Consider the following 24,871-nt stretch of genomic DNA (forward strand, 5'->3'; position numbering starts at 1 on the left):
GAAAGATATCTGCTCCCCTTGAGCTTCTGGAAAGAGATACTTTCAGAGTGATTTCCTTGTCTTTGCTTCCTTTTCAGTGGGTCATTCTGAAGTCATCCACCGACTAGGCTTTCTGTTGAGTTATTTTCCCTTCTCACCAAATCACAGGAAATGTGTTTGTATGAATTGTTCAGCAAACGCCCCAAAGGAGAGGGAAGCTGAGATTGTTGGAAGGTCGCTAGGATTCTTTCAGAACAAAATCAAAGAAACCTGAATCAGTCAGTCATGGTTAGTAAACTTTTGTCCTAGATGAATACAGGTCAGCCTTCTCAATCTGAACTGGACAAGTGGACTGGGGATTGCCTCAAACTCTGGCCAGCCACCAAGTCCACAGCAGGCAGTGATATGCACTGTTGGCGAACATGAGTTGAGGATGCTAAAATTAAGGCATGACTCTAGTTATTAGTAGGATGATGAAATCTCTTACATTTCATTTTTTTCTTCTGAGGCATACAAAGAGTACCCAGATAGTACCCTGTTGACCTAAACGTACCTCTCAAGAGAAAACTCTTCAGGATTTCATTCTTAAATTTGAAGGTGTTTTTTCATTTAGCCTCACTATATTCTAGCCAAGTCAGGAGTAGATATAGATTTTGACATTAAAGGATCAAAAGAACATAAATTGAGAGGAAGAAGGCTCTGTTGGAGCTAGATTTAAGGAAGATCTTCCTAAATGCTTGCCAACAACAGTTTAGCCTGCTATAACAGAATACCATAGCCTGAGAGGCTAAGCAGCAGTTTATGTCTCAAGTTTTGGAGGCTGCTGAGTCCCAAGATCAAGGTGCCAGCCCATTTGATTCCTAGCGAGGGCTCTCTGACAGACAGTTGACTTCCTGCTGTGTCCTCAGGTGGTGAGGAGAGGGGGAAAAAGAAGGCATGCACCCATTTGAGCTCTCTGGCATCTCTTCTTATAATGGCACTAATCCCACAATGGGGACTCCACCCAAATATCGGGGATTAGGCAACCTATGCATTTGAGGGGGGGGGGGGTGGACACACAAACTTTCAGTCTATAACATCATTATAATTAAAATTTGCATATATTGAGTGCCTACTGTATATAGGGCGGTGGGATAGATGCTGGTTATTTGGGCATAAAACAGACAAAATCTCTTCCCTTGAAATACTTGTAATCCAGTAGGGTAATTGAGAGGTAAACACCTCCGTACAATTGCAAGCATAATGAGATGATGCTGCATGGTGGTGGGAAACAGGAAGAGGTGAAGAGCCTCATCTTATTTAACATCATGCATCCTGTGCTTTCTTCATGTTACTCCATTTAATTGTCAGAACAGTTTTAGGAGGTATAAAGAATTTCCTCAAATTTTACGGGTGAAGGAATAGAGAGACACAGAGAAGGTTAGTACCAAGAGGCAGAGTTGGTATGCAGACTGACATGGTTCCTGAGCCCTTCCTTGCCCACTCTTCCCACTGGGCTCCCTGTGCCCAGGGAAGCCTCAGCGGTGCAACCCTGGGGGATCAGGAGACAGGCTGGGGCCATCAGCCTTGGAGATTTAAAGGAACAAAGAATCCCCCAACCAACATGAAAGGTCTACGATAATAGACACAACCTGACCCACCAAATCCAACCCGTTCGGTATTTCCAAAGTATTAATATAAACTGCCAACATTGAAAAGGCATGTGATTTCATGTAATCTCTCACTGTTTTTGTCTTTCTTGAATATCAGAAGTTCTGGTGCCATGTGCCTAATGTCCCTTTTTCCTGCCTTCCTGGAGCGACACTTGGCAGATTGTCCAGGCCACCTGCTCCTCATTGTCTTCTCCTCTGGCCTGACTGTTCCCTCATCTCATTCTTTCTTGACACCTTTATTGTTGTTCAGTCGTTCCGTCGTGTCCGACTCTTTGTGACCCCATGGACTGCAGCACGCCAGGCTTCCCTGTCCTTCACCATCTCCCAGAGTTGGCTCAGACTCATGGCCATTGAATCAATGATGCCATCCAACTGTTTCATCCTCTGTAACCCCCTTCTCCTCCTGCCCTCCTCTTTCTGAGCATCAGGGTCTTTTCCACTGAGTGGGTTCTTCTCATCAAGTGGCCAAAGTATTGGACTTTCAGCATCAGTCCTTCCAATGAATATTTATGGTTGATTTCCATTAGTATTGACTGGTTTGATCTCCTTGCTGTCCAAGGGAGTCTCAAGAGTCTATCCCTTAGGCATCTGAATTTGTGTCCTCTGGATTAAATAGCCCCACCCAGACTAGAAGTAGGCTGATCCAGACACCCTCTTGGGAGCTTTTCTGTATTGTGCCTTTAATTAAGATATTCCTAAATTACTTAAATTGATCTTTTATAGAGTGTTAGCCCTGAACTTGGATATCCTGATTTAGGATTAGACTACAGGGAACCCCTAGCATATGTGCCAGAAGTATTCATCTGAAAGCAGCAGACACTCTACCCCTTGGCACTGTTCGCTGGCATGCTGCTTGCTACTCCTCATCTGGCTCTCAGGGAAGTTTTTTTTGTGTTACCAGGAGTGTCTCTTTCCTTTATATTCCTTTCATTTCTTCCTTATCAATTTCCTGTTGAACTATATAACTCATATGCTAGTTAGTATTTCAGAATATTAATTTTCAAATTGCCTAGCCTACCCTTGGATAAGAAGGCTCCTGATGATGCTTGGTGGCCAGATGACTTGGGTGGTGTGTTTCCTGTGGCATGCCATGAGGGCAGGGCACAGGGGATCAAGGCAGGGTGGCCAACATAGTCCTCTCTCTTGGGGCAGAATCAGATTATGGCATGTTTGCTGCCTAAAGCTAGGGATGGCAAAAACACAGAAGTCTTGCAAAGTCAGAGCCACGTGTCTGATGTAACCATGAGGCTGGAGAAAGACCTTCAAGATATTTCTCAGGAAACGTTGCTGTCTTTTCAGGAAGAATGGACAGAGACAGCCACTTGGAGAGTGTATGTGTGTTTAGGGTAGAGGACGGGTCTGTTTATTGTTTCACCTTTGCATCTTTTAATCCCAGCACCAAAACCCCTTATTGTGGAAGGGAGTGATTGGAGTGTCTGCAATAAAATAGTTTTACATTTTCCAGTCTTGCACAAGGATTCCACTTGAAGGTTGTCCAGACTTTGCTTCAGGTGTGTTAATTACCCCAACGCATGAAATTTACTCCCCTAAGGTGGAGGATATTAGGGATATTTCTCTCATCTGTTAACGTCATTTCTGACGCTCCTAAGTCCTAGATTTAGAGAATTTCTTCTAGACTCTCACCACCTTGCTTGCTCTCCCTTTCTCTCCAAGCGCCCATTCATCTTTTTATTCCCTTATCCCTTTTCCACAAGCTCTTGGGTCCTCATGCTTTGGCCCTTTGCTCAGGCTACTGGATTCAGCAGTGGAAGGGGAGGGACTGGGGGCCTTGATTCACAGGCTGACCTCAGGCTGTGTTGTATGTAAAAGTCAGTGGGAACTTGGACAACGTGAGGCATGAACCACTGGCTCCTCTTGGCATGTTTCCTGTAGGGAGTGCCAAAACTCCCCAGCTTTGAGTTATATCAGAAAAGGCTTCTAAAATGAGCATCTTGGTAGAAATTGAGGAGTTGGAGTGGGAAGAAAAACCCAGCTCATCATATTCCATTGATTTTTTATTGGTATTTAATGCCACTGAAGGTGTTAAGTCACTCAGTTGTGTCCAACTCTGCGACCCCACGGACTGTAGTCTACCAGGCTCCTCTGTCTATGGAAGTTTCCAGGCAAGAATACTGGAGTGGGTAACCTTTCCCTTCTCCAAGGGATCTTCCTGACCCAGGGACCAAGCCTGGATCTCCCGCCTTGCAGGCAAATTCTTTACTGTCTGAGCCACCAGAATCATTGATTATTGGTAATAAGTATTTGTTGCATTTTCAAGGGCTAAGAAATGGTGCGACACACACACACAGAGCCATTTGACGTGTTTAAGCTTCTCTTTAGAGTAAGGAGAAGAGAATAAAGTTTGCTTCTACTCTCACTATGCCTCTCTACACCATTATCAGTGATCCAGTTTAACATACTCTCCTCTGTGGTAGGTGGAGATTGATGGTAAATAAATAGTGGTGAAACAGGTAGGCCCGGTCTTCACTTTACTCCGACTCCCACTTGCTGACACCCGAGCCCTGAGAGTGTATCATCCCGGAGAAGCCCTAGGATGTGGCGCTGTCCCCAGGAGCCTCAGGACTGGCTGGTGAGGGGGTCGGCCATATCACTGAACCTGTCCCCAAGGCTCTTTTGCTTACTTGCCCTTTGCTTTTCTCCTTTTTCGTAGCCTTCACCTTTGCTTTTCATTCTCTTTGCTCTCGTCTTCTCACATGTGCCCTGTCTCTACCTTCCTGCTCACCCACACTTCTTAACCCACCTAGAAAGATGAATTACAGTTCAACTAAGCTTTTAAACGCCTAAGGTTGGCAATGGGCTTTGTTTTGCTGGTTGAACCAATCCTGTTAGGAGTGACTGAGTGGAAGTCACATGTGGGGATGGCATTTCTTCTGCTGCCCTTGAAAGGCCTCAGCTTCTTGAACAATTAAAAAGAAACACTGAAAAATAGAATTAAAAAAGAAACACTCCCTTAATTCTACTAGGGTAACTCTGATATCTTTTCCCTGAATGCTTTATACTTGAGTCAGTCTTATTTTTTTAAGCTGTGGATTTTTCTAAGCTTCTTCATAAATTGAGTTGGCTATAAAACAACCAGGTTCTCTGTATTTCAAAGGAGATTGAAATAACTTGATAGAATAAGGCTAGTCTTTTCTGATGCTGTCCAGAAGCAGACTGATCCAATTTCTAATTCTGTCATTTGTTGGCTGAGGTTATTTGTGTTAATTGTGATCTTTCAGTGTGTGTGTATGTTTTATTTCGGGAGGTTCTTTTATTTGTGGCCTTTGAACTTATTTTAATTCTATAGTGTCTTGAAGTCACTTCCAGCACAGGGTCTACTGCCTACTACAGCATTACTAAGAAGAATTCTTTTTCCTCTCTGCATCCAATTTCCTAATTAGGAAAACTACCACTCAAATTGATCCCAGTACTAAAGAATATAAAAATGCATTGTACAGTTTTGAGCACTGTGTAAGGTATTCTTAACAGTATCACATTCTTTAGATCACAAATCTAAAAAAAGATTTGTGATCCTGGACCTGGAAAGATTTTCTTCTTCTAAGAAAATCCTGAAAGCCATTTGCAACGATTTTCAACATTGTTTTTAAGGCCTTCCATTAAGAGTCATGACATCACTCTCAGCCTGATGAGTGAGAGCAAAGAAAAAAAAAATCTGTTCATGATATTTATTAAGAATTTTCTAGGTGATTAATATTTCCCTTGGAGAGTTTTTATTCTGACTTTGTTGTAGAACCGACATACATGAAAACGATACAAGAACACTTGGCAGGCGTGGCGGACAGGAGAGGATCCAAAATTAGTTTACTGCAAGCTATGTAAGCAAGTTCTCAGGGCATGGGGATAGGGGGATGATTGGAACTGGGTGGGGTTTCCTTGGGGAAATTATGCTCAAGAATCCTTGTCTGTTTGTTATTATCTTCTTGTGCCCACCTTTCCTGTGTTGATACCAGTGTGTCCCTTTGAATGGAATTGTGACATCAGTCATCTCTGCCAGGTTTTTGAACAAACTTCCCAGTTAATTGTTGGGCCATAGTTTTTAAATGGATCAAGTACATATGTCAAAAAGGAAATAACATGTCTAGATTTCTCCTTTAAAACCCTGAAATTCATTAACATCTGCTTCTAGAAATTCAGAGAGTATAAATTACATGCAGAATTTTCTTTAAGTCACTTTTAAGCTTGGTTAGAATTAGATATTGAATTTTCTTGGCTTTGAAGCAGTGATTACCCAGGTCTCATGTACAGATGAGGGTGTTTTTGGATGTATTTAGGCTACAGAGGCAGAATTCCAGGGTCTCTCCATGTTGTACATCATTGTTAAAATATGTTATTGCTATGACTGAATGTAATATTTTCTTTGGAATTTATGTGTCTCACATAGCCAAGGAGTGATCGGCAGTCTCCTCTCCCTGTCTTCTGATTTATAATAACATTGTGTTTGCAAAATGATAATCTGCGTGGAGTAAGGGTTTATCTTTTGAAAACATATATTGCAAAATCACTTCCTTAGTGAAAGATGTTAAAATGGAGAATACAGCCTTGGACTTAAGTGCCTTCGACTCAGTCAGCAGACATGCCTGATGTTGTTCTCCAATAGACGAAGGCTGTCTGCTAAAAACTAAAGGTGATGCTGGGCCAGTGGGATTCTGCGTACGTCTCCCTTTTCCTCTTGAATATTTTGTACACTGTTGTTATAATTAAAAATAATATATTTTTAAGACACTGCAGTTCTGCTTGAACCTCGAATTCCAGGCTTTATGGAAAGATTCAGATACATAAATCCTTCCTAGCTGCAACCTGAAAACATACAGAAATAAGGTGATTATAAGGCACCTTACGATGTTTTGTTCTCCTTTCAAATCCTCCCAGAAACATCTTTCAAAGGAAAAGGCTACTGATCCAATTAAGTGGTTGAATGTATTTTCTTTCTTTATTTTTCCTTAATATTTGACAAATTAAGAATCCTGGAACTGAACAAGGACCATTGTGTTCTAAAATGTAATTCAAATGAATCGAAAAACCTACCTAAAGAACCAACAATGTGGATAAAAACATGGACCCTATTTCCCATTTGAGGGGATGTTGGGTCATCTGCTTCATTTGGCCCATGGAAAGTAGAACTCCTTCTGGTACACTGCCTCTCAAAAAGCTCCATGGAAGGCTCTAGCTATTAAGTCCTGACAGTGGTACAGTCAGCCTCCAGCAAATGCTGGTCTGTTTCTTGATTGGTTAGTCTGTTGTTTGTTTTTTCTTTTTTACCACATCATGCAGCATGTGAGATCTTAGTTCCCTGACCAGGGATCGAACCCATGCCCCCTTCAGTGAAAGTGCAGAATGTTAACCACTGGGCCACCAGGGAAGTCTCAACTAGTCTGTTCTTTTATTCCTTGTGGACTGCATGGTATTGAGATTTGGCACATTTGCTGCTCATATACTAGAGCCTTTCCCTTCCCAAGGAGACTAGAGGCTGTACTAGAAGCCCTTATATAACTGACCTCTCTGGTTTACTGGTCACTGTATCCTCAGTACTCAGTGCATAGTACGTACTCAAAAAATAGTCATTGAATGAATGAGTGTTCTTCTCCCTGTGCATCCACAGTCACTCAGAGCATGTGATATCCAACTTTTCCTTGGACATTGGTGTGCCCAGTGTCTGCAGCCTCAAGACTCTTGAGTAGACTCTCTAGACCTGCACCGTCCATTATGGTAATCACTGACCACACATGGTTATTTACATTGAGTTTTAATTAAAATTACACAGAATTTAAAATTCAGCCCTCAGTTGCACTGGCCATAATTCAAGTACTCAGTAGCAACAAGTACTCAGTAGCAACATATGGCTAGTGGGTACCATATTGAATGGAAGAGGCATGGAGCCTTGCCATCATGGCAAAAAGTTCCCCTGGACACAGGACTGCTCTGAAAGATCTTTTCTTTGTGATTGCAGTGCAGCTGTCTGCTTCAGGAAGTGAGGTCAACAGGAGCAAGGAGAATCTTTAAGAGCTGCCTCGCATTGTGACATGTCTGATTCCTTGCTGCAGTCCCTACAGCATGAACAAGGTAAGAGGCACTTTGGGGACTGATCCTTTGTGTCTTCTTTATGCTACCATGGATTTCCCTGGGTACGTCATGTCGTTCTGTGATGTGAGGAGGTTGTGTCTCCTGCCAGAAGTATTATGGAGGTTGGCAAGCAGCGTTGACAGGCAGGGTCACAGGCTGCTGCTGGTGTACTGTTCTAGAGGTGTCAACTGTGTTTCTTGGAGGCCTCTGAGCAGCTGGACTGTCAGTTGTTAGTATAATTGTCTTGGCATGGATATTGGAAGACTGAGGCTCTAGGGCCAAGCTGTCTGGGTTTAAATATCAGCTAGCTTTAAGGACCTTGGGAATGGCTCTGTGCCTCAATTTCCCCATCTGTAAAATGCTGGTGATAATGGTATGTAACTCGCAGGGTTGTTTTAAGGATGAAATGAGTTGATATGTGTCCCAGTGTTTAATACAGCCCCTGTCTACACTATAAGCATTTGATTAGTTTTTTGCTGTTGTTGTTTTTGGTGTTGAGGACACTGTTGTCCCTCAGATATTGTTGCCAGCAAGCCTTAGGTGCAGGTGGCGCCAGTGGTAAAGAACCCACCTGCCAGTGCAGGAGACTTAAGAGACATGAGTTCGATCCCTGGGTTCGGAAGACCCCCGGGAGGAGGGCATGGTATCCCACTCCAGTATTCTTGCCTGGAGAATCCTATGGACAGAGGAGCCTGGCAGGCTACAGTCCATGGGGTCGCACAGAGTCAGACATGACTGAAGTGACTTGGCATGGCCTGGCAACATTTGCATTTATTCCTTGATTGATTACTCAGCATGCAGTGATTGATTTCCAGATGGGCACTTGGGGGAAAAATGATGAATGGGGCTGAGGTCCTGCCTTTAGCAGGTGACAGACAATTTAGGGGCCCTGTGACCGGTGTGAGGTGGGTACCAGAAGCTGGAGAAGCACAGAAGAAACATCTCTCTTTGAGGAATCTGGAAAGGAGCGTATAGATGGTGACGTCTCGAGTTGGATTCTGTATGCTACACGGTCATTTCTTGGGCACAGAAGTATGGCAGGGCATTCCAGGTAAAGGAAACTGCCTGTGTAGAGGTGCAGAAGCTTATGAGAAAATCTGCCATGCTTAGAGAACAATAGAGTTTGTATGGCTGGAGTAGGATTTCTCAACCGTGACACTACTGATGTTTGGATCAGGAAGTCCTTTGTCGGGTGAGGCTGTCTTCTGTGTTGGAGGTGTTAGATCTTCCTCCACTTCAGTGTGACAATGAAAAATGTCCCGGCACATTGGCCAGTGTCCCTTTAGGGAACAAAAAAGGCCTGCTTGAGAACACATGCCCTGGTGGAAGATGGCAGACAGGAGCCCAGAGAAGGAGGGACGGATTGCATTCTGAGAGCCCCTGAAGGATTTAAAACAGGGGAGAGACAGTTCCAGAGACTGCAACAAGAGGTAACCATGGGTTGTGATGGAGTTGGACAGCGCTTTTAGGTGATTTGGTCTTAAAAACCTACTATGGGACTCCTAAACTTTAGAAAGCCCATATAACTTGTTGAGGTTCTTTTGCTAAGATCCCTTTTCCAGGGGCAGTTTTTCTCATGGCCATTGTTTGGCCTTTTTATGGGCATGGTTGCTTTACCCCATCAGAAGAGACCAGAAAAAAGTAAGCCATTGTTTTGGGGTTTTTTTGGCCACGTTGTGAAGCATGTGGAATTTTAGTTCCCTGACCCCTTCCCTAGAAGCGCAGTCTTAACCACTGGACCATCAGGGAAGTCCCAATGCATTTTTTTTTTTTTTTTGAGAGATTTTCATTTGACTGAGCCAAGCCAAAGAGAAAGAAAACTTTGCTGACCTTTCCCCACTTTGGGTTCAGTGCTTTAACCTTTTTTTTAATGCATATATTTTTTTAATTGAAGTATAGTTGCTGGGATAGTTGGATGGCATCACTGACTCAGTGGACATTGAGTGAGAAAACTCAGATAGTGAAGGACAGGAAAGCCTGGAGCGCTGCAGTTCGTGGGGTCACAGAGTTGGACACGACTGAGCAACAGCAACAGTAGTTGCTGGACAATATTATATGAGTGACAGGTGTACAATACAGTGATTCACAACTTTTAAAGGTTATGCTCCATTTATAGTTATTATAAAATACTGGCTATATTCCCCGCATTGTGTAATCTATCCCTGTAGCTTATTTTATACCTAATAGTTCATATCTCTTACTCCCCTACCCCTGTATGGCCCCTCGCCCTTCTTTCTCCCTACTGGTAGCCACTAATTTATTAGTTCTCTATATTTATGAGTCCCTTTCTTTTTTGTTATATTTGTTTTTGTTGTATTTTTTTAGATTCCACATACAAGTGAAATCATACAATATTTGTCTTTCTCTGACTTATTTCACATAATGCCCCCTGACAGTCTTTGAGGAGTGGGCTTTGGAATCCTGGAAGATGGGCAGCTATTCTTCCCCAAGGTCAAGATTGGAAGTGGGGGAGGGAAGGAGATTCATCATGGTGGTCATTGCAGACCTTGGCTTCTATCATTGACAGTTTGATGTAGTGAAAAGCTAAGACAACTCTTGGGAAATCTCAGATTGGCAAGCACAGTCTGCTGTGACAGCCCTGCCCTGAGTTTCTCCGGGGCGACGCAAGACCTGATGTCATGGTTTGGCTCTTGACACACAGCTGGGAACCAGACTCAGAAATTTCAGAAGTCTCGGTGGGTGTGTCGGCTGCTTGGGAGGTTATGTTCTTGCCTGAATGACCCAGTGAATGTTTTATTTTATGTTATTGCAAGTCAAAGTGGTGATTAAGCATGATGTGTAACCTTCATCGGTCAGCATTTTTCTTATAATTTTCTTGGCATAAGACAAAAAAATAGGTCACCCCCTGGGGAGGAAACAGACCTTGGCACAAATAAAACTAGACAGTCACCTCATCAGTTAGGATATATAAGTTAGAACACTGGAAATATTTTTGAGGGTATGACTGATTTTCTAAGTAGAACTGTTCCTAGAAACTTGGAAACATCTGAGTTGTACATTTTCCACTTCCTTGGACATACACAGTAATCACTGTCCTTCCTTCCCAAACCGCAGCTCGCTTCGCGACACTTTACCTAGGGGCATGTCTGGACAGAGTGGGGAGGGGAGCTGGGAATCCTAGGGTCCAGGGCTGCTCCTCTGAAACACCACAGCAATTCTGATCACAGTTAGGCACTGACAGCTCCCTTTTGGGTCAGTTGGAGACAGACCCCTCTAGAAAACAGGAATGGCTGCACAGCATCAAGAATTGGCAGTTTGTCTAACTAATCTAACAGGGATAATCTGATAGTGAACCACTGGCAGCCAGGTAGTGCCTTCATTCCTCACACTCTGGAACTTCTCTGTGTGCCTGGGTCTGGAATGCACCTACCTGGAAGCGGTGCATTTCTGGCCCTCAGGTAGCCAGCGCACCGGTAAGTAGCTTAGTGCTGGCAGAAAACAGGGGGTATTCCCAGCCACCACAATGTTCATTGTAAACTTAGGGCCATTGCCGAAGGCTGGTGTACATGGGCTGTGTCAGGTTGATACAGGGTGGATACCCTCACGGCTCTTCACCTTTTCAGTCTTGTAAACAGAGTTTAATGCTTGTACATTTCTGGGCTTTGTGCTGTAGCCTCACACTTAAGGAAACTGTGTATGTAAACATTTCCCCAGGGTTCTCATGCTCCCTGGGCTTAGGCAGACTTGCAGACTATGTTTCCAACTTTCATATTCTCCTTGGAGCTTTTTGCAAGAGCTGACTTTCCAATCTTTTGTGTTGATCAAAAACTTTATAATTAGGATTTCACTTTAAATTTGTCCAGCGTCTTTACTCTTTCTACTTTCTTGGTTATCCTCTTGTTAATATGTATAAATATATATTATATTTTACTATTATAAATTTTGCTAACCAGAAGGATTATTGTTTTGTGTTTATATTTTTTATCTATAATTTATATTTCTATGTGTTTTTGTATGTGTTGTCATGCTGTCAAGAGAGGATTTTGGCATGTAACTTAGAAAATCGTAGCCAAATGAGAGGTTGGACCGAATGGGATTTTGTGGATGTAAACCGGGCAGAGTGGTGTGCCTTTAGGACATGCCACTATGTAACAGAACCACACTTACAGGAACAAAGTTCTGCTTTTCAAAGAGCTCTCTTCCTAGAAGCAAGCTTGGAATTATGATCCTAAACTCTTTCTCTCACGGTCATCATTCTCATGAAGGCACGTCACATGATGTTCTGTGCCTTGAATTTATGAGGACACTCCATCTGATTGAAAAATAATTGATTTTTCTGTTATTGCCCAGAATGCTCCTCGCTCTACCCCCACAGTGAAAATGAATCTTCTTAGAACTGTTTCTTCCTTGTTCAGATAAGGCTAACTCTGATTGTTACTGCCTTAGACACACACTATGGCATCAGATGGAGGAAGGTGGTATCTCTTATCTCTCTTGTTGGGTGGATGCCACTATTTTGCTTACTCTGCCCAACATAATTTTTTCTCTGAATATTTTCCAGTCTTCAGCACCATATCCTACTGTGCTAAATTTGAGGCAGTTTCACCTTTACACACAAATCAGTATCTCTACAGTTGATAGAAAAGTAACCCTGAAAATTTCATTTCTGCCTTCATTTAGAGTTTTTCTTACTTTGCCACTCCTTAATAGGAAGCAGTGAAGTGCAGGACTCACACCCTTGGATCTTCCCATGAAACACCTAGGAGACACATTACAACATCAGGTCCTTCGTCCTCTGGCACAGTCATCATGTACACACTGCGTACCATGACCACGCTTGCTATTCACCAGGGAACAAAACAAAGGTCTTGACTGTCCAAAACCTCCGTTCTGGCCAACATGAGGAGTTGTCTCACTCCAGAGTTTAATAAACATGCACCTGACGTTCAAACTTTCTCCATTTGAAACTTCTTCCACCTGAAAAGCAAGTTAATAGAGCTGCTGGACGCAGGATAAGGGATTGGTGAATAGTAAACGTGTAAGATCTCTCTCCTCTCCTTTCTAGGACACGCTGGGTGGTTTTACCCAGTGACCAGTCTTTATTTTATGAGTCTCCACTGTTGTTTTTCTGAAGGCAAATGGCCAAATTCCCTTCCTGGCAGACTTTGGAGAAACATCACACCCTTCAAAAACCAATGACTCAGAAAAAAATACAAAAACAGCTTCAATCATCTTGGAATAAGGAGGGCCTTATTAATATCTAGTGACAGAAATGATAGAGGAAGAAAACGTATTTATATAAAACCTAAAGATGTTTTTCCACAGAAGACATTCTGAACTATCCTAACACACAGGAGGCTAGCCGGGCAACATATACAACACATACACAACATGTGTCAGACGGTTAGCTAACTTAGGAAAAACTCTTGAGCATTAGGAAGATAAGTGATTCCTCTAATAGAAAATGGGCAAAGAACAGAAAGATAAAGTCAATAAAGGAAGAAATGTGATCAACAAATAATTTACAAGAAAATACCCAATCCCAGAAGTTATCAAAGTAAGACAAATTAAAATGATGAGATGGTATTTTCTACCTATACAATTCATGAGATTTTATTTCTACCTATACAATCGAGGAGGATTTATAACAGTTACTCATCAAAGGTATAGATAGAACTGAGAGCCCTCTCTCATCCACAGTTAATGAAAGAGCGTGTTTCTCAAGGGGACTTCGTGTGTATCAAAGCCTCCAAAATACACGTACCTTTTAACTCAGAAATTCCATTTCTAGAACTCAATGAAAATTGTCATAGATGTGTGTAAAAATTTAGCTAAGATTTTCATTGTATATTATCATAGTAACTTTTAAAAAATAATAACCATGGTATATCCAGACAGTAAAAATGATGAGAGATGGTAGAATATTTAATGATATAAAAAGATGTTCCCAATAAATTGTGAAGAAGGCAAGTTATTAATACATAACAATATATACAGTTTGATCATTATTTTTTTTTAAAGATTCACTTCTGCCCACAGCAAGAAGATTGCAGATACACAGCAAAGTACTAAGAGCATTGTCTTCTTTTTGCTTATATGTTCTAAATTTTCTTAAGCAATATGAATTGTTTCTTACTAAAAATAGTATTTTGAAATAAGGCATGCAATTATCTTTAAGGTAGAGACTTCACTGAATATTAAAAATATAAATGATGAAGAAGACTTTGTGGTGGACTTCCCTGGTGGTCCAGTGGTTAAGGCTTCACCTTCCAGGGCAAGGGGTGTGAGTTCAAGCTAAGATCCCACATGCCTCAATGCCAAAACACCAAAACATAAAACAGAAGCAATATTCAGTAAAGACTTTAAAAAAAAAATGGTCCACATTAAAAAAAAAAAATGCAAAACAGACTGTGAAGATTTTGCCCAGAATTCTGGCAGTGTTTTTCCCGAGGAGAGGTATAAGGTATGCATGTTTCTTTTTTGAGAAAATATTTTTCTGTGAGAAGAGACACCTGAGAGCTCTCTCCACTAACCCCTGCCCCGAACACGGTGAAGAAAGGCCAGATGAGGATGACATAGTGAGAAGTGACCATCTACAAGCTAGGAGAAAAGTTCTCACTGGGAACCAATCCTACTGGATTTTGATCAAAGACTTTCAGTCTCCATAACTGTGCAAAAATCAATGTCTGTTGTTTAAAAAAATTTTTTTTTATTTTCAACTTTCTTGCAATTAATATTTATATGCATGATTTACAATCAGAAAAAGAAGGCATTTTACAATAAATACATTTTTAGTTGTTTTGCATTTGAGGTACAAGTGGGTGGAAATATTCCACACATCTGAATGTGGAAGTCATTCTATTTGACATATTACCAGGAAGGAGTATTTTAACATACCAACGTTTTAGAGGCAGTAGTGTGTTGAGAAATGCTTTAGGAAAGATACTGTCTTTTGAATTCAGTGGCTATTACATCCTCTTATTCATTACATCCTCTTATTCAAGATACTGCTAAAGTGCCAAGTTTCGACCAATGGTTTTCAAGCTGTGGTTTGGGGACCCCTAGGGTGCCCACTTACGGGCCACCTGCAAGGTCAAAACTATTTTCATAATAATACTGAGACATTTTTTGCCCTTTCCACTGTCTCTCAAGTATACAGTACAATTTGAGAGGCTCTATGACATGCTATGATGTCATCCCCCTGATGGCTGTTGGTATGTTTGCTTGTGTTTTCCTGTTCCAAGAATGTCTCCATTTTAATTTTTAATATGGTAAAGTGTGTGAGTCGCTCAGTCGTGTCCAACTCTTTGTGACACCATGGACTGTAGTCCACCAGGTTCCTCTGTCCAAGGAACCCTCCAGGCAAAAATACTGGGTGGGTTGCCATTTCCTACTCTAGGGAATCTTCCCAACCCAGGGATCGAACCTCTTGCTTTGCAGTCAGATTCTTTACCATCTGAGCTACCAGGAAGCCCCACTTTGACAGAAATAACTGACCTGAACAAAGGCTCTTTAGGGCCTGCAATCATTTTTAAGCATATCCTCAGGAGTCTAGTCTGTGCCTGTGTCCTGTATTTGGCAGTAGTTACTCCAAGAAGAAGATGGTCCCTGGCCCCTGGTCCAGGAGGGCCCTGGACATTGTAGCACATCTGTTCTCACCTTCTGCATCTTTAAAGAAACATCGTCCTTGTTCTTTATTTTTAAAACTTTACTTTGTAGGATTTGTGAAGCTGCTTGAAACTTGGTTAGCACAAGGGTGACATGTAAATTGAGCTCTGCTGAACGTGAGGCATATGGAGATGGTGAAATTAGACCTCCAGTCTCTTGCCTTTGTACTGCACTGGGCAAGTCTGAATTTTTAGGATGGAAACAGGAATATAATTTCCTTCTGAGAGGTATAGGAGTGCATATTTAAAATAAGCATAACCTGTACAGATGAGCCTATTTGCAAAGCAGAAACAGAGACACAAACATAGAGAACAAATGTATGGACATCAAGAAATGGGGGGTGAGATGAATGGGAGATTGAGATGAACATATATTGGGATTGACATATATGTACTATCGATACTATGTATAAAATAGATGACTAATAAGAACCTACTGTATAGTACAGGGAACTCTATAATCAGTGTTCTGGGGTGACCTAAGTGGGAAGAAAATCCAAAAAAGAGCGGTTATATGGATACATATGGTGGATTCACTTTGTTGTACAGTAGAAACTAACAACATTGTAAAGCAGCTATGTGTGAAAGGGTTAGTCGCTCAGTTGTGTTCAACTCTTTGCGGCCCCATGGACTGTAGCCCACCAGGCTCCTCTGTCCACAGATTTCTCCAGGCAAGAATACTGAGTAGGTTGCCATTCCCTTCTCCAGAAGATCTTCCCAACCCAGGGATCAAACCCAGGTATCCCACATTGCAGACAGATTCTTTACCATCTGAGCCACCAGGAAAGCCCATAATACTCCAATAAAAATTAATAAAATAAAAAACATAACCTAGTGGATGGTCAGCTTGGCATGAAGTAGGGAGGAGACAAACTTGGAATTAACTGAGTATGTTTATGCTTATCTGTCTTTAAAATGTGTGCATGTCTAGAACTTGTGTTTGTCAGATCATATCAGATCAGTTGCTCAGTCGTGTCCGACTCTTTGCGACCCCATGAATCGCAGCACGCCAGGCCATCACCAAATCCCGGAGTTCACTCAGACTCACGTCCATTTGAGTCAGCGATGCCATCCAGCCATCTCATCCTCTGTCATCCCCTTCTCCTCCTGCCCCCAATCCCTCCCAGCATCAGAGTCTTTTCCAAGGAGTCAACTCTTCGCATGAGGTGGCCAAAGTACTGGAGTTTCAGCTTTAGCGTCATTCCTTCCAAAGAAATCCCAGGGCTGATCTCCTTCAGAATGGACGGTTGGATCTCCTTGCAGTCCAAGGGACCCTCAAGAGTCTTCTCCAACACCACAGTTCAAAAGCATCAATTCTTCGGTGCTCAGCCTTCTTCACAGTCCAACTCTCACATCCATACATGACCACAGGAAAAACCATAGCCTTGACTAGACGGACCTTTGTTGGCAAAGTAATGTCTCTGCTTTTGAATATGCTGTCTATATTGGTCATAACTTTCCTTCCAAGGAGTAAGCGTCTTTTAAAACATATGTAAAACAGACCCACTATTTGAGAGTTGCTTCCTGAATGATGTGGAATTCTCCCCTAGACAATCCTCACTACTGGGGAAGCAACATCAGTGCTTCCTTTTTAGTACCAAGGCTCCTGCTCCTCTCTGCTTCACCAGGAACACAGTTCAGCCTCAGGCGTGGGGCTCACCTCTGCCTCTCAGAGCAGCACATGTTGGGGCAGTGGTCTGTGCCTACTCCTCTGAGCGTGTATCTTTATGGTCTGGGGTGTAAGTTAAAATTTTGAACCTTACTGTACAGAGAATGTGGCTTCAAAGGAAAGATGCTATATGGGAACTCTGAGACCAAGGTCCCCACTGCAGTGTTACTGGTGGCTTGGCAGTGTCTTGACTCGAGGGTCAGGCTTCAGTAGCCTCACTTACCAGCTCCTCGTCATATCAGAAAAGATGAGGGGGAGTCCAGACAGGGAGGAGGGAAATTAATGCTTCAGACTGGACTCTTGGTTTAAGACCATCCCAGACCCAGAGCAGCAAAAGGAATATGTTTTGACATGGCTGTAATCTAATTTCAAGTCTAAGAGACTGAGCTGTGAATCATGATACAGGCTCATTGAAATGTGGGCACAGCTGCTGTTGTTTAGTCACTAAGTCATGTCTGACTCTTTTGTGACCCCATGAACTCTGGTCCTCTGTCCATGAAATTTCGTGGGGAAGAATACTGGAGTGGGTTGCCATTTCCTTCTCTAGGGAATCTTCCCGACCCAGGGATCGAATCCGCGTCTCCTGTGTTGCAAGCGGATTCCTTACTGTCTGAGCCACCAGGAAAGCCCTTGGCTGCAGCTACTGACCATAGAACTGTTCTCACTTGGAGGAAAGAGGATACTTGGTCTCCTCTTGGTTGTTTTTAGTGGCAGTTCACACACATTGTGAGCATCAGTTTGGGAATCTTACCATCCTTATTTCTTGAGGGTTTAGAGAGATGTGCCTAGGATTTTCTTGATTACAACAGGTTTTGCTTAGTTTTTTTTTTTTTCTTAACTGCCCTACCAGCCTTCATGTCGAGCTGTAATTGAATGTTGACTGAACCACGGGAGTCTTATTCAGCAGCACCGTGTGGAACTAAGCCCATACCAGCCTGTCGCATCATTAGCCGGGTCCTTTGGACATGTGATGTGTGCAGTGAGCTCTTTCTTTGATCCTGGTGGTGACTGGGTCCCTGGTAACAAAGAGGTCAGTGGATCCTGGCCCTGGGCATCGTGCGGAGGAATGCCCTGACATCCTCTTAAGCCCTCGGCTCTGCCCCTTTTCTCCCGGCTTTAATGGAGACAATTAAGTTACATCCTATTTAGTTAATTGGTGATTGGAAACATGACTACTCAGTTGATCTGTGTCTTGTTGTTAGAATATTAATAATCCACTTGCTTTGCCTGATTTTGTGAACACATCTCCACCAGTGCAGTTGCCGTGTAGAAGGGGAAATACATAACAGAGAGTTTGCTTTCAACCCCAGCTTATTAATTTGAGTACCTAATACTTTGAATTGCTTTTTATCCCTCCCTTTTCGTGCTATGGAGGCCTTATAATGTGGAGTTGTTTGATGTTTGCCCCGCTTCTTGTTATCTTTTATCTCCATAAAAATAAGCCTAGCATTATTGTCTTCTGTAAGATGTTTTCAGAGAGCACTGTGCTTTTGAATGTATGTACGTCCTCAGCTTTATGTTTTAAAAATCTCCTACTGTGTGATAAAATCGATACATGTACTAGCTAGAGGAGAGGTACCTGTTCTGAGTAGGTAAAACTACATAATTTGTAGAAACTCCTCAGTTAATGCTCAGAAGACATGTATTTCTCATTGCTCATAAATGACAATATTTAGGTTTAAATGCAAACATTTAGATTTGATTAATCACAGTTTATATATTCTTCTGGTTGATTTGATTTTTTTTAATGAAATAGTTTTATAATTTTTTACACCCTTAGACGTTAATAAAGGGGCATTATCTTGAGAGGCTAGTCTCAATTATATATAAACGTGAGCAATTAATTAAGTTAGCCAGCACAAGCCACAGAGGTAAGGTGTCATCACATGTCAGTGATCAAGGAGCACCTGTTAATTAGAACAGTAGGAAAACTGCAATGAGTTATGGGAAAAAAACAATAAAAAAAAGATGGGTGAAATTAGCAATATCTACATTTCTTGTTATTTCTTAAATTCTACTCATAAACTGTATGTTGTGACAGCTCCAGGATGGGATTATGACATTTCGGGTGAGGTCTGATTATGGCTAAAAATAGACATGTGTATTGAAGATCAGAAGAGGAATATTAAACAATTGAAATTTTGTGAAAGACTGATGCCGTTTCATTGTAATAATTTCCCCAAAGACACATTAGTAATGCTGCTAAATACAGACTTTAATAGACTTTAATAATGTGTACTTTAGAGGCCTGATACACAAAGGAATAATGTATAAAACATTCATTATGGAAAATTGCTACCTTTTTTATTTAATAGGAAATCTGTTGAAACAAAACCATTGCACTGCCTATGGCATTGTGTTCCTGGGTGCGAGCAGGCTGAAGAATAATTGCCACCTTCTCTTACATTTTTCCCATCTATTCTAATCAAGTTGCAATCATATTTACTTCTTTGTTCCACGAATGAGATTAGATGGGGATTAGAAAAAGAGGATGTGTATTGGATGCACCCTTGTTCACATGTGGTCAAGCCTCTCACTACCTGTGTAATCGTGGGCAAGGACCTTAACATCAGACTCCACTTCTTCATTTACACACTGGGGGTTGTTCTACTTACCTCATAAGGTCAAAGTAGGAGATATGAAACGTTGGCAGGGCGGAGGCTCCATGGAACAGGCACTCAATAAAATGCTTCCTATTATGATTACTTTCTGCATCTGTTTCTCTTTGTATTTCTTGTTTCTATGGGTGACCAGTGGATGGAGAGAGCAGCTTGGGGGTCGAGAGTAGAAAAAAGCAATTAAAAAGAAGCCTCCGTAAGCAGGTCTGTCGCCAAGCCCTGCATTGGATTTCAATTTGATTTTAATGTGCTGCTGAGAGAGCCATGCTGTTGAAAAAGAGAGGAGAGTAGGAAGCAGATGCTTTTGGAAGAACAGTAGGGCGTTTATCTCTTTTAATGAGATAACATCATTAGAGTGACAAAGTGCAGCGAATCGATACTCGAAATGGACTAGTGCTATCCTTCCAGACTGTGGTGATGGTTACCCTTCATAGCCGAGAATCTGCTGAATCACGAATTCTGTCTTATCTGTTATTAGAGCCCTGACTTTGATCGCACAGAATAGATCCACACCTTTGGAATCTGCCCCGGAGTAGAAAAACAGACTAATTGGATAAATGAGAAGAATCCAGGGTGATTTATAAGCTGCTCTGTAATCAGGGAGCCTCAGAGGAAGGAGGTTGGGCTTTTTTCCCTTTGACTTCTATACATGGCTGCGCATCCTCGGCCGCTCTCCTAGCTCCCCGTCTGCTTCTTGGTGTCGTGTCAGAAACACTAATCATGTCAGGCTGTGACACTGACAGCCCTGACATTCACAACAAAGAGACAAGAAGGGGAGAGAGGAAGAGAGACCTTGGAGCGGGAAGGTGAGGAGAAGCAGTAGGGGAAGGATTTTTTATTTTTCTTGCACATAAAATCCATCGCTATTACACTCAAGGAAAATGAAGGAAGAAGCAAGGTGAATTCTGATGGAGATAAAATTGGGCAAGGAAGATTTTTTTGCTACTGTTTTTTCCCTCTTCTCTTAGATTTCAGTGTGTAGTTTATATGACAGTGACTGAGGCTATGATTTCTTCTCGTCAGGAATAAAAAGATCATTGAAAAATTTCCCTCTTGTGAATCAGGAGTTTGTGATGAACATATACACCCACCTCGAGTATATAAAATAGGTAAACAGCAGGACCTACTGTACAGCACAGGGAACTATACTTAAGATCTTTTAATGACTGTAATGAAAAAGAATCTGAAAAAGAACATATATATGTGTGTGTGTATATATATAACTGAATCACTTTGCTGTGTACTTGAAACTAATACATCATTGCAAATTAACTATACTTCAATAAAATAAAAAAACTAAAAAAATTCACCTCTTCCATTATCCCAGTTTTTCTCTTCAAAACAAAGTAAAATTGAATCTTAGTAGGCGCTGTGTGCTCTCTATGGTTTTTCCTTTTACTGCCAGATTCCCATAGTTAAATCTGAACAATGACTACTTCCGGAAAGGAGTCATTGGTGAGGGGTGTTTTCTGACCGTGACAAAGGTGACGAGGGGACTGGACTGTTTAATGTCATCCTCTGGCCATCTTACCCTTGGCCTCCCCAGCACCTGCCCGCTGCAGGAAATGCTGATGCGTGGGACTTCCTTGGTTGTCCAACGGGTTATAACGTCATACGCCACTGCAGAGGGCACAGGTTCAATCCCTGTTCAGGGAACTAAGATTCCCACATGCTGCACAGCCAATAAATAAATAAATACAAATTATTTTTTTTTTAAAGAAATACCAATGTGCTTGGCAATTTGGAGCAGGCTGCCTGTGGCCAGATCTTTCAAACATCTTTGAGTCTCCTCTCTCCCTCGGGCAACTTTCTCCATTTGGCATCCTTCTGGTGAGTGGTCTCCAGTCTCCATCTTGGATCAGTTCAGGACCTGGAAACCTGTGGCCACATCTCACGTGTGTTTGAAATCCAGATGCTATGATCTAAATTGAGCTCTGAGCTCAGGCTGAATCGTCCTAGCTTTCTTACAAACAGGAGAACCCAGCTGCCAGCTCAGCTTTTGAGGTATTTTGAATTACAACTCTATGTCTTAGCAAGGATATCTGGCCTTTCACTTTTTCATGCAAGGGAAAAAAAAAATAATAATAATAAAAGGAAAACAGTGTATTGATTCCATGTTAGTTACCCTACCACAAAGGAAGTACATTTTTTGGTCTACAGTTGAGGGAAGAAGGTGTTACATGGTGACATCTCTTCAGATTAACTAAAAATAATATTAATAAAGAACTTTGGAAAAAAACTGAGACTTCATTTTGCAGTATTCCTGTTCTTAGTACCCAAGTAGGATTTAACACACTTGGGCTACTTGGGAGAAATGTTTCTCTGAATTTGCAAAATAATTGTTTTAAACAAATTATAGCATAATTTAAAGGTTTACATCGTGGCTTACTTAAAATTCTTGAGGAACTTCTGTTTCTACTGGCAGAAGAGAGTACATTTGTACCCTGGGGAGGGTTTGGGGGAATTACCCCCAAGTATCTTCCTGTAAACTCATATTTTCTTTGAAGTTCCCTTTTATCCTAAAAGTTTACAGGGATGTTACATTGTTCTCTGTGTTCTTTGGTTTTTTTATGTAAAAGAACTTTAAAAAATTACTTTCCAGTTAAATTATTAATACTTAATTAAATCTTAATATTATTAATAGATAATTTAGCTATTATTACAAGTAAACCACCAATATTCAGTGGTTTGGCACAATTAAAGTTTTCTTTCTTGCTAAATTTTGACCCACTGTAGGTATTTCTGATAGGTAAAGTGCTTTTTACTCAGCAGTTATTCAGGAATCCTGAATTCAGCCTCCTTCCTTGTTCTGGGCTTGCCTTCTCTACTGGGTTTCTAGGTTGCTGTTAAGACGGTACCACAGCCTGGAGGCCTTAAATAAAAGTAATGTATTGCCTCACAGTTCTGGAGGCTAGGAATCGAAGATCAAAGTGTCGGCAGGGTTGGTTTCTTCTGAGGCTATGAGAGAAGGATCTGTGCCAGGCGTCTCTCCTTGGCTTGTAGATGGCTGTCTTCTCCCTGTGACCCTTCATGTCATCTTCCTTCTGTTCCTGTCTGTCCAAATTTCCCCTTTTTATAAAGACACCAGTCATTCTAGGTCCGGGCCCACCCTCTTTCAATGTGACTTTATCTTAACTAATCACATCTGTAATTATCCTATTTCTAAATAAGGTTATTTTCTGAGAGACTGGGGGTTAGGACTTCATGAATTTGGTGGGGAAGAGAGGATTCAACCCATAATCCCATCTTTGAGGCTTATGATTGTCTGCGTGTAGCTGGTGGAAGGGAGAGAGAGCATGAAGAAGGAACATTCCTTAATCCCCATAGCCCTGAAGGGAGTCCACATTTTCCCTTCATATTCCACTGGAAAGAACTAGTCACATGTTTCCTCCTGAGTGCAAAGGACCTGGGGAATGTAGTCCCTGGCTGAATAGTGACTGTGCTAAGTGGTTCCAGGCAAAGGCATGCGCACAAGAGCCACCCATCTTTCTAGGAAAAAGTGTCATGTATGTCCTGGATCTTCCACTGTTCCTGAGAGCCAGCCCATCCGTGGGCACAGAAGGAGATCATATCCACGTTTGAGAAGCCCATTCTAGCACAACTCAGAACACTTTTCAGTGAACACTCCAAGTATTTAGGTGTAAAAGGGTGCCTCAGCTTGCTTACTATTTTGTTTTCTTAAGAATCTAATATATTCTCAAGGGGATTTTATTTACACTATTAATGGATACCTTTTCCTCTTATGAGACTAGTAAACTCCAAAATAATGAGGTTTTACTCTTCGCCAGAAGTATAACTTGTGGTTAGAATGGTTTCTTATGGTACAGTGACTTTTTTTTGTTACATGTGCTATTATTACTGAAAAATGTTCTGCATCCAAGAGGGAGAAAAGGATATTGTGAGTGCAGAGGACAATTATATAACCTGCTGTGCTTATCTCAAATGGCTAGACTTTAGTATTTAATTATAAAAGTCTTGTCTTTCCTATCAGATTAGTCATTATTTCAAAAGTTGAACGTGGGTTTTGTCAGTGACTAAGTAATTGCTTTGTATGTTCCTTTGCAATTACAGTAAGAAGTCATGAATCCTCTACATTTAGAACTGCTAAAAATTATTTAGATTTGCCTGTTGAGTAGGTTTATCTAAAGAAGGACTTGGGAAGAAATTTCCACTGTGAATTTTTGGCTTCTCAAAGTAATTTGTAAGAAATTTCACCTGAAAAAGATAGAAATAGTAATTTGAAAAGGATAAGTAGGTACAGTTTGAAAACTTGGTAGGTAGTGTGAAAACACATGAATATTGAACCATAATATTTAAGATTTTCATCATGAAATCCCATGTCAAGAAAACTTTCTCTTGTTGTTTTATTGTTTTGTTACTTTAAAACACTGATGTTCTCTAATGATTTAAAATCCAGCAGTGGTACTATAGATTTCCTTTTGGTCAAAAAACCTGACAGTGATACTTTAGAAAGATAGTCATTTGAACAATAGCCTTTTAACTTTCAGTGGTTATAGTTTATAATATGGCAAAATAAATTAACACAAATATTTGAGTCATTTTCAGCATGAACTGATGTATCATTTGCTGATCTGTATGTCTGTACGTCAGCACAATATTGTCTCTGCCTTTAAGCTTCCTCTACCCAATATATCCAGTTTTGTACACTGAGGGCAACTCTTTAATGCCCAGTTCAAAAGCCACCAATATCACAAAGTCCAGTAGAAAGAGAAACCAGAAGAAAGAATGAACTAAGTCCTCATTCACTTAGATGTCATGAATTCAGATTTTGGATTAGAATCTAGGATGACGTTTATCCTTTGTAGATATTTGATTAATAATTTAACTGTTAAATCAGTACCACCTGTCTAGACATAGCAGATCCGGTCTTTGAATTTGGGTTTTATTGATTCCAAAACCCAGGCACATTTTCATTCTGTCACATTGCCTCATAGAGTATTTGAACTGTATTGTGTGGATTTGCTAAACTAAGAGTAAATGCAGCATCCCAGGATGAATGTTTTAGTTCTTGAAAGAACAAGTCTTTTGCAAATGAACAAATTAAGATAGTGGCTGGAAATCAGTTTCATCTCATCATTAAAGCAACTGTAGAACTTTTTCTTGCTAACACTTCAGTAGACTACCACTTTCTAAATAAAGGAACAGCCTCAGATTCAGAAAACCTCTTAAATATCCAGTGTGTAACTAACTTGGGCTTCCCTGGTGGCTCAGTGGTAAAGAAAC

The 24,871-nt window shown here is 41.3% G+C and overlaps 1 protein-coding gene across 2 annotated transcripts in view; it reads left to right on the top strand.

Annotated features, from left to right (window-relative positions):
• BACH2 (BTB domain and CNC homolog 2) overlaps positions 1–24,871 on the top strand; it is a 393,013-nt gene that overhangs the window by 88,429 nt on the left and 279,713 nt on the right. For both annotated transcript variants that reach the window (XM_070796074.1, XM_019967343.2), the window contains exon 2: positions 7,600–7,712. In XM_070796074.1, coding sequence (XP_070652175.1) covers positions 7,704–7,712 — 9 coding nt within the window. In that variant the 5' untranslated portion in view covers positions 7,600–7,703. The remainder of the gene's footprint in view (positions 1–7,599; positions 7,713–24,871) is intronic.

The sequence above is a fragment of the Bos indicus genome, chromosome 9 (assembly GCF_029378745.1).
Source record: "Bos indicus isolate NIAB-ARS_2022 breed Sahiwal x Tharparkar chromosome 9, NIAB-ARS_B.indTharparkar_mat_pri_1.0, whole genome shotgun sequence".
Taxonomy (NCBI): Eukaryota; Metazoa; Chordata; class Mammalia; order Artiodactyla; family Bovidae; genus Bos; species Bos indicus.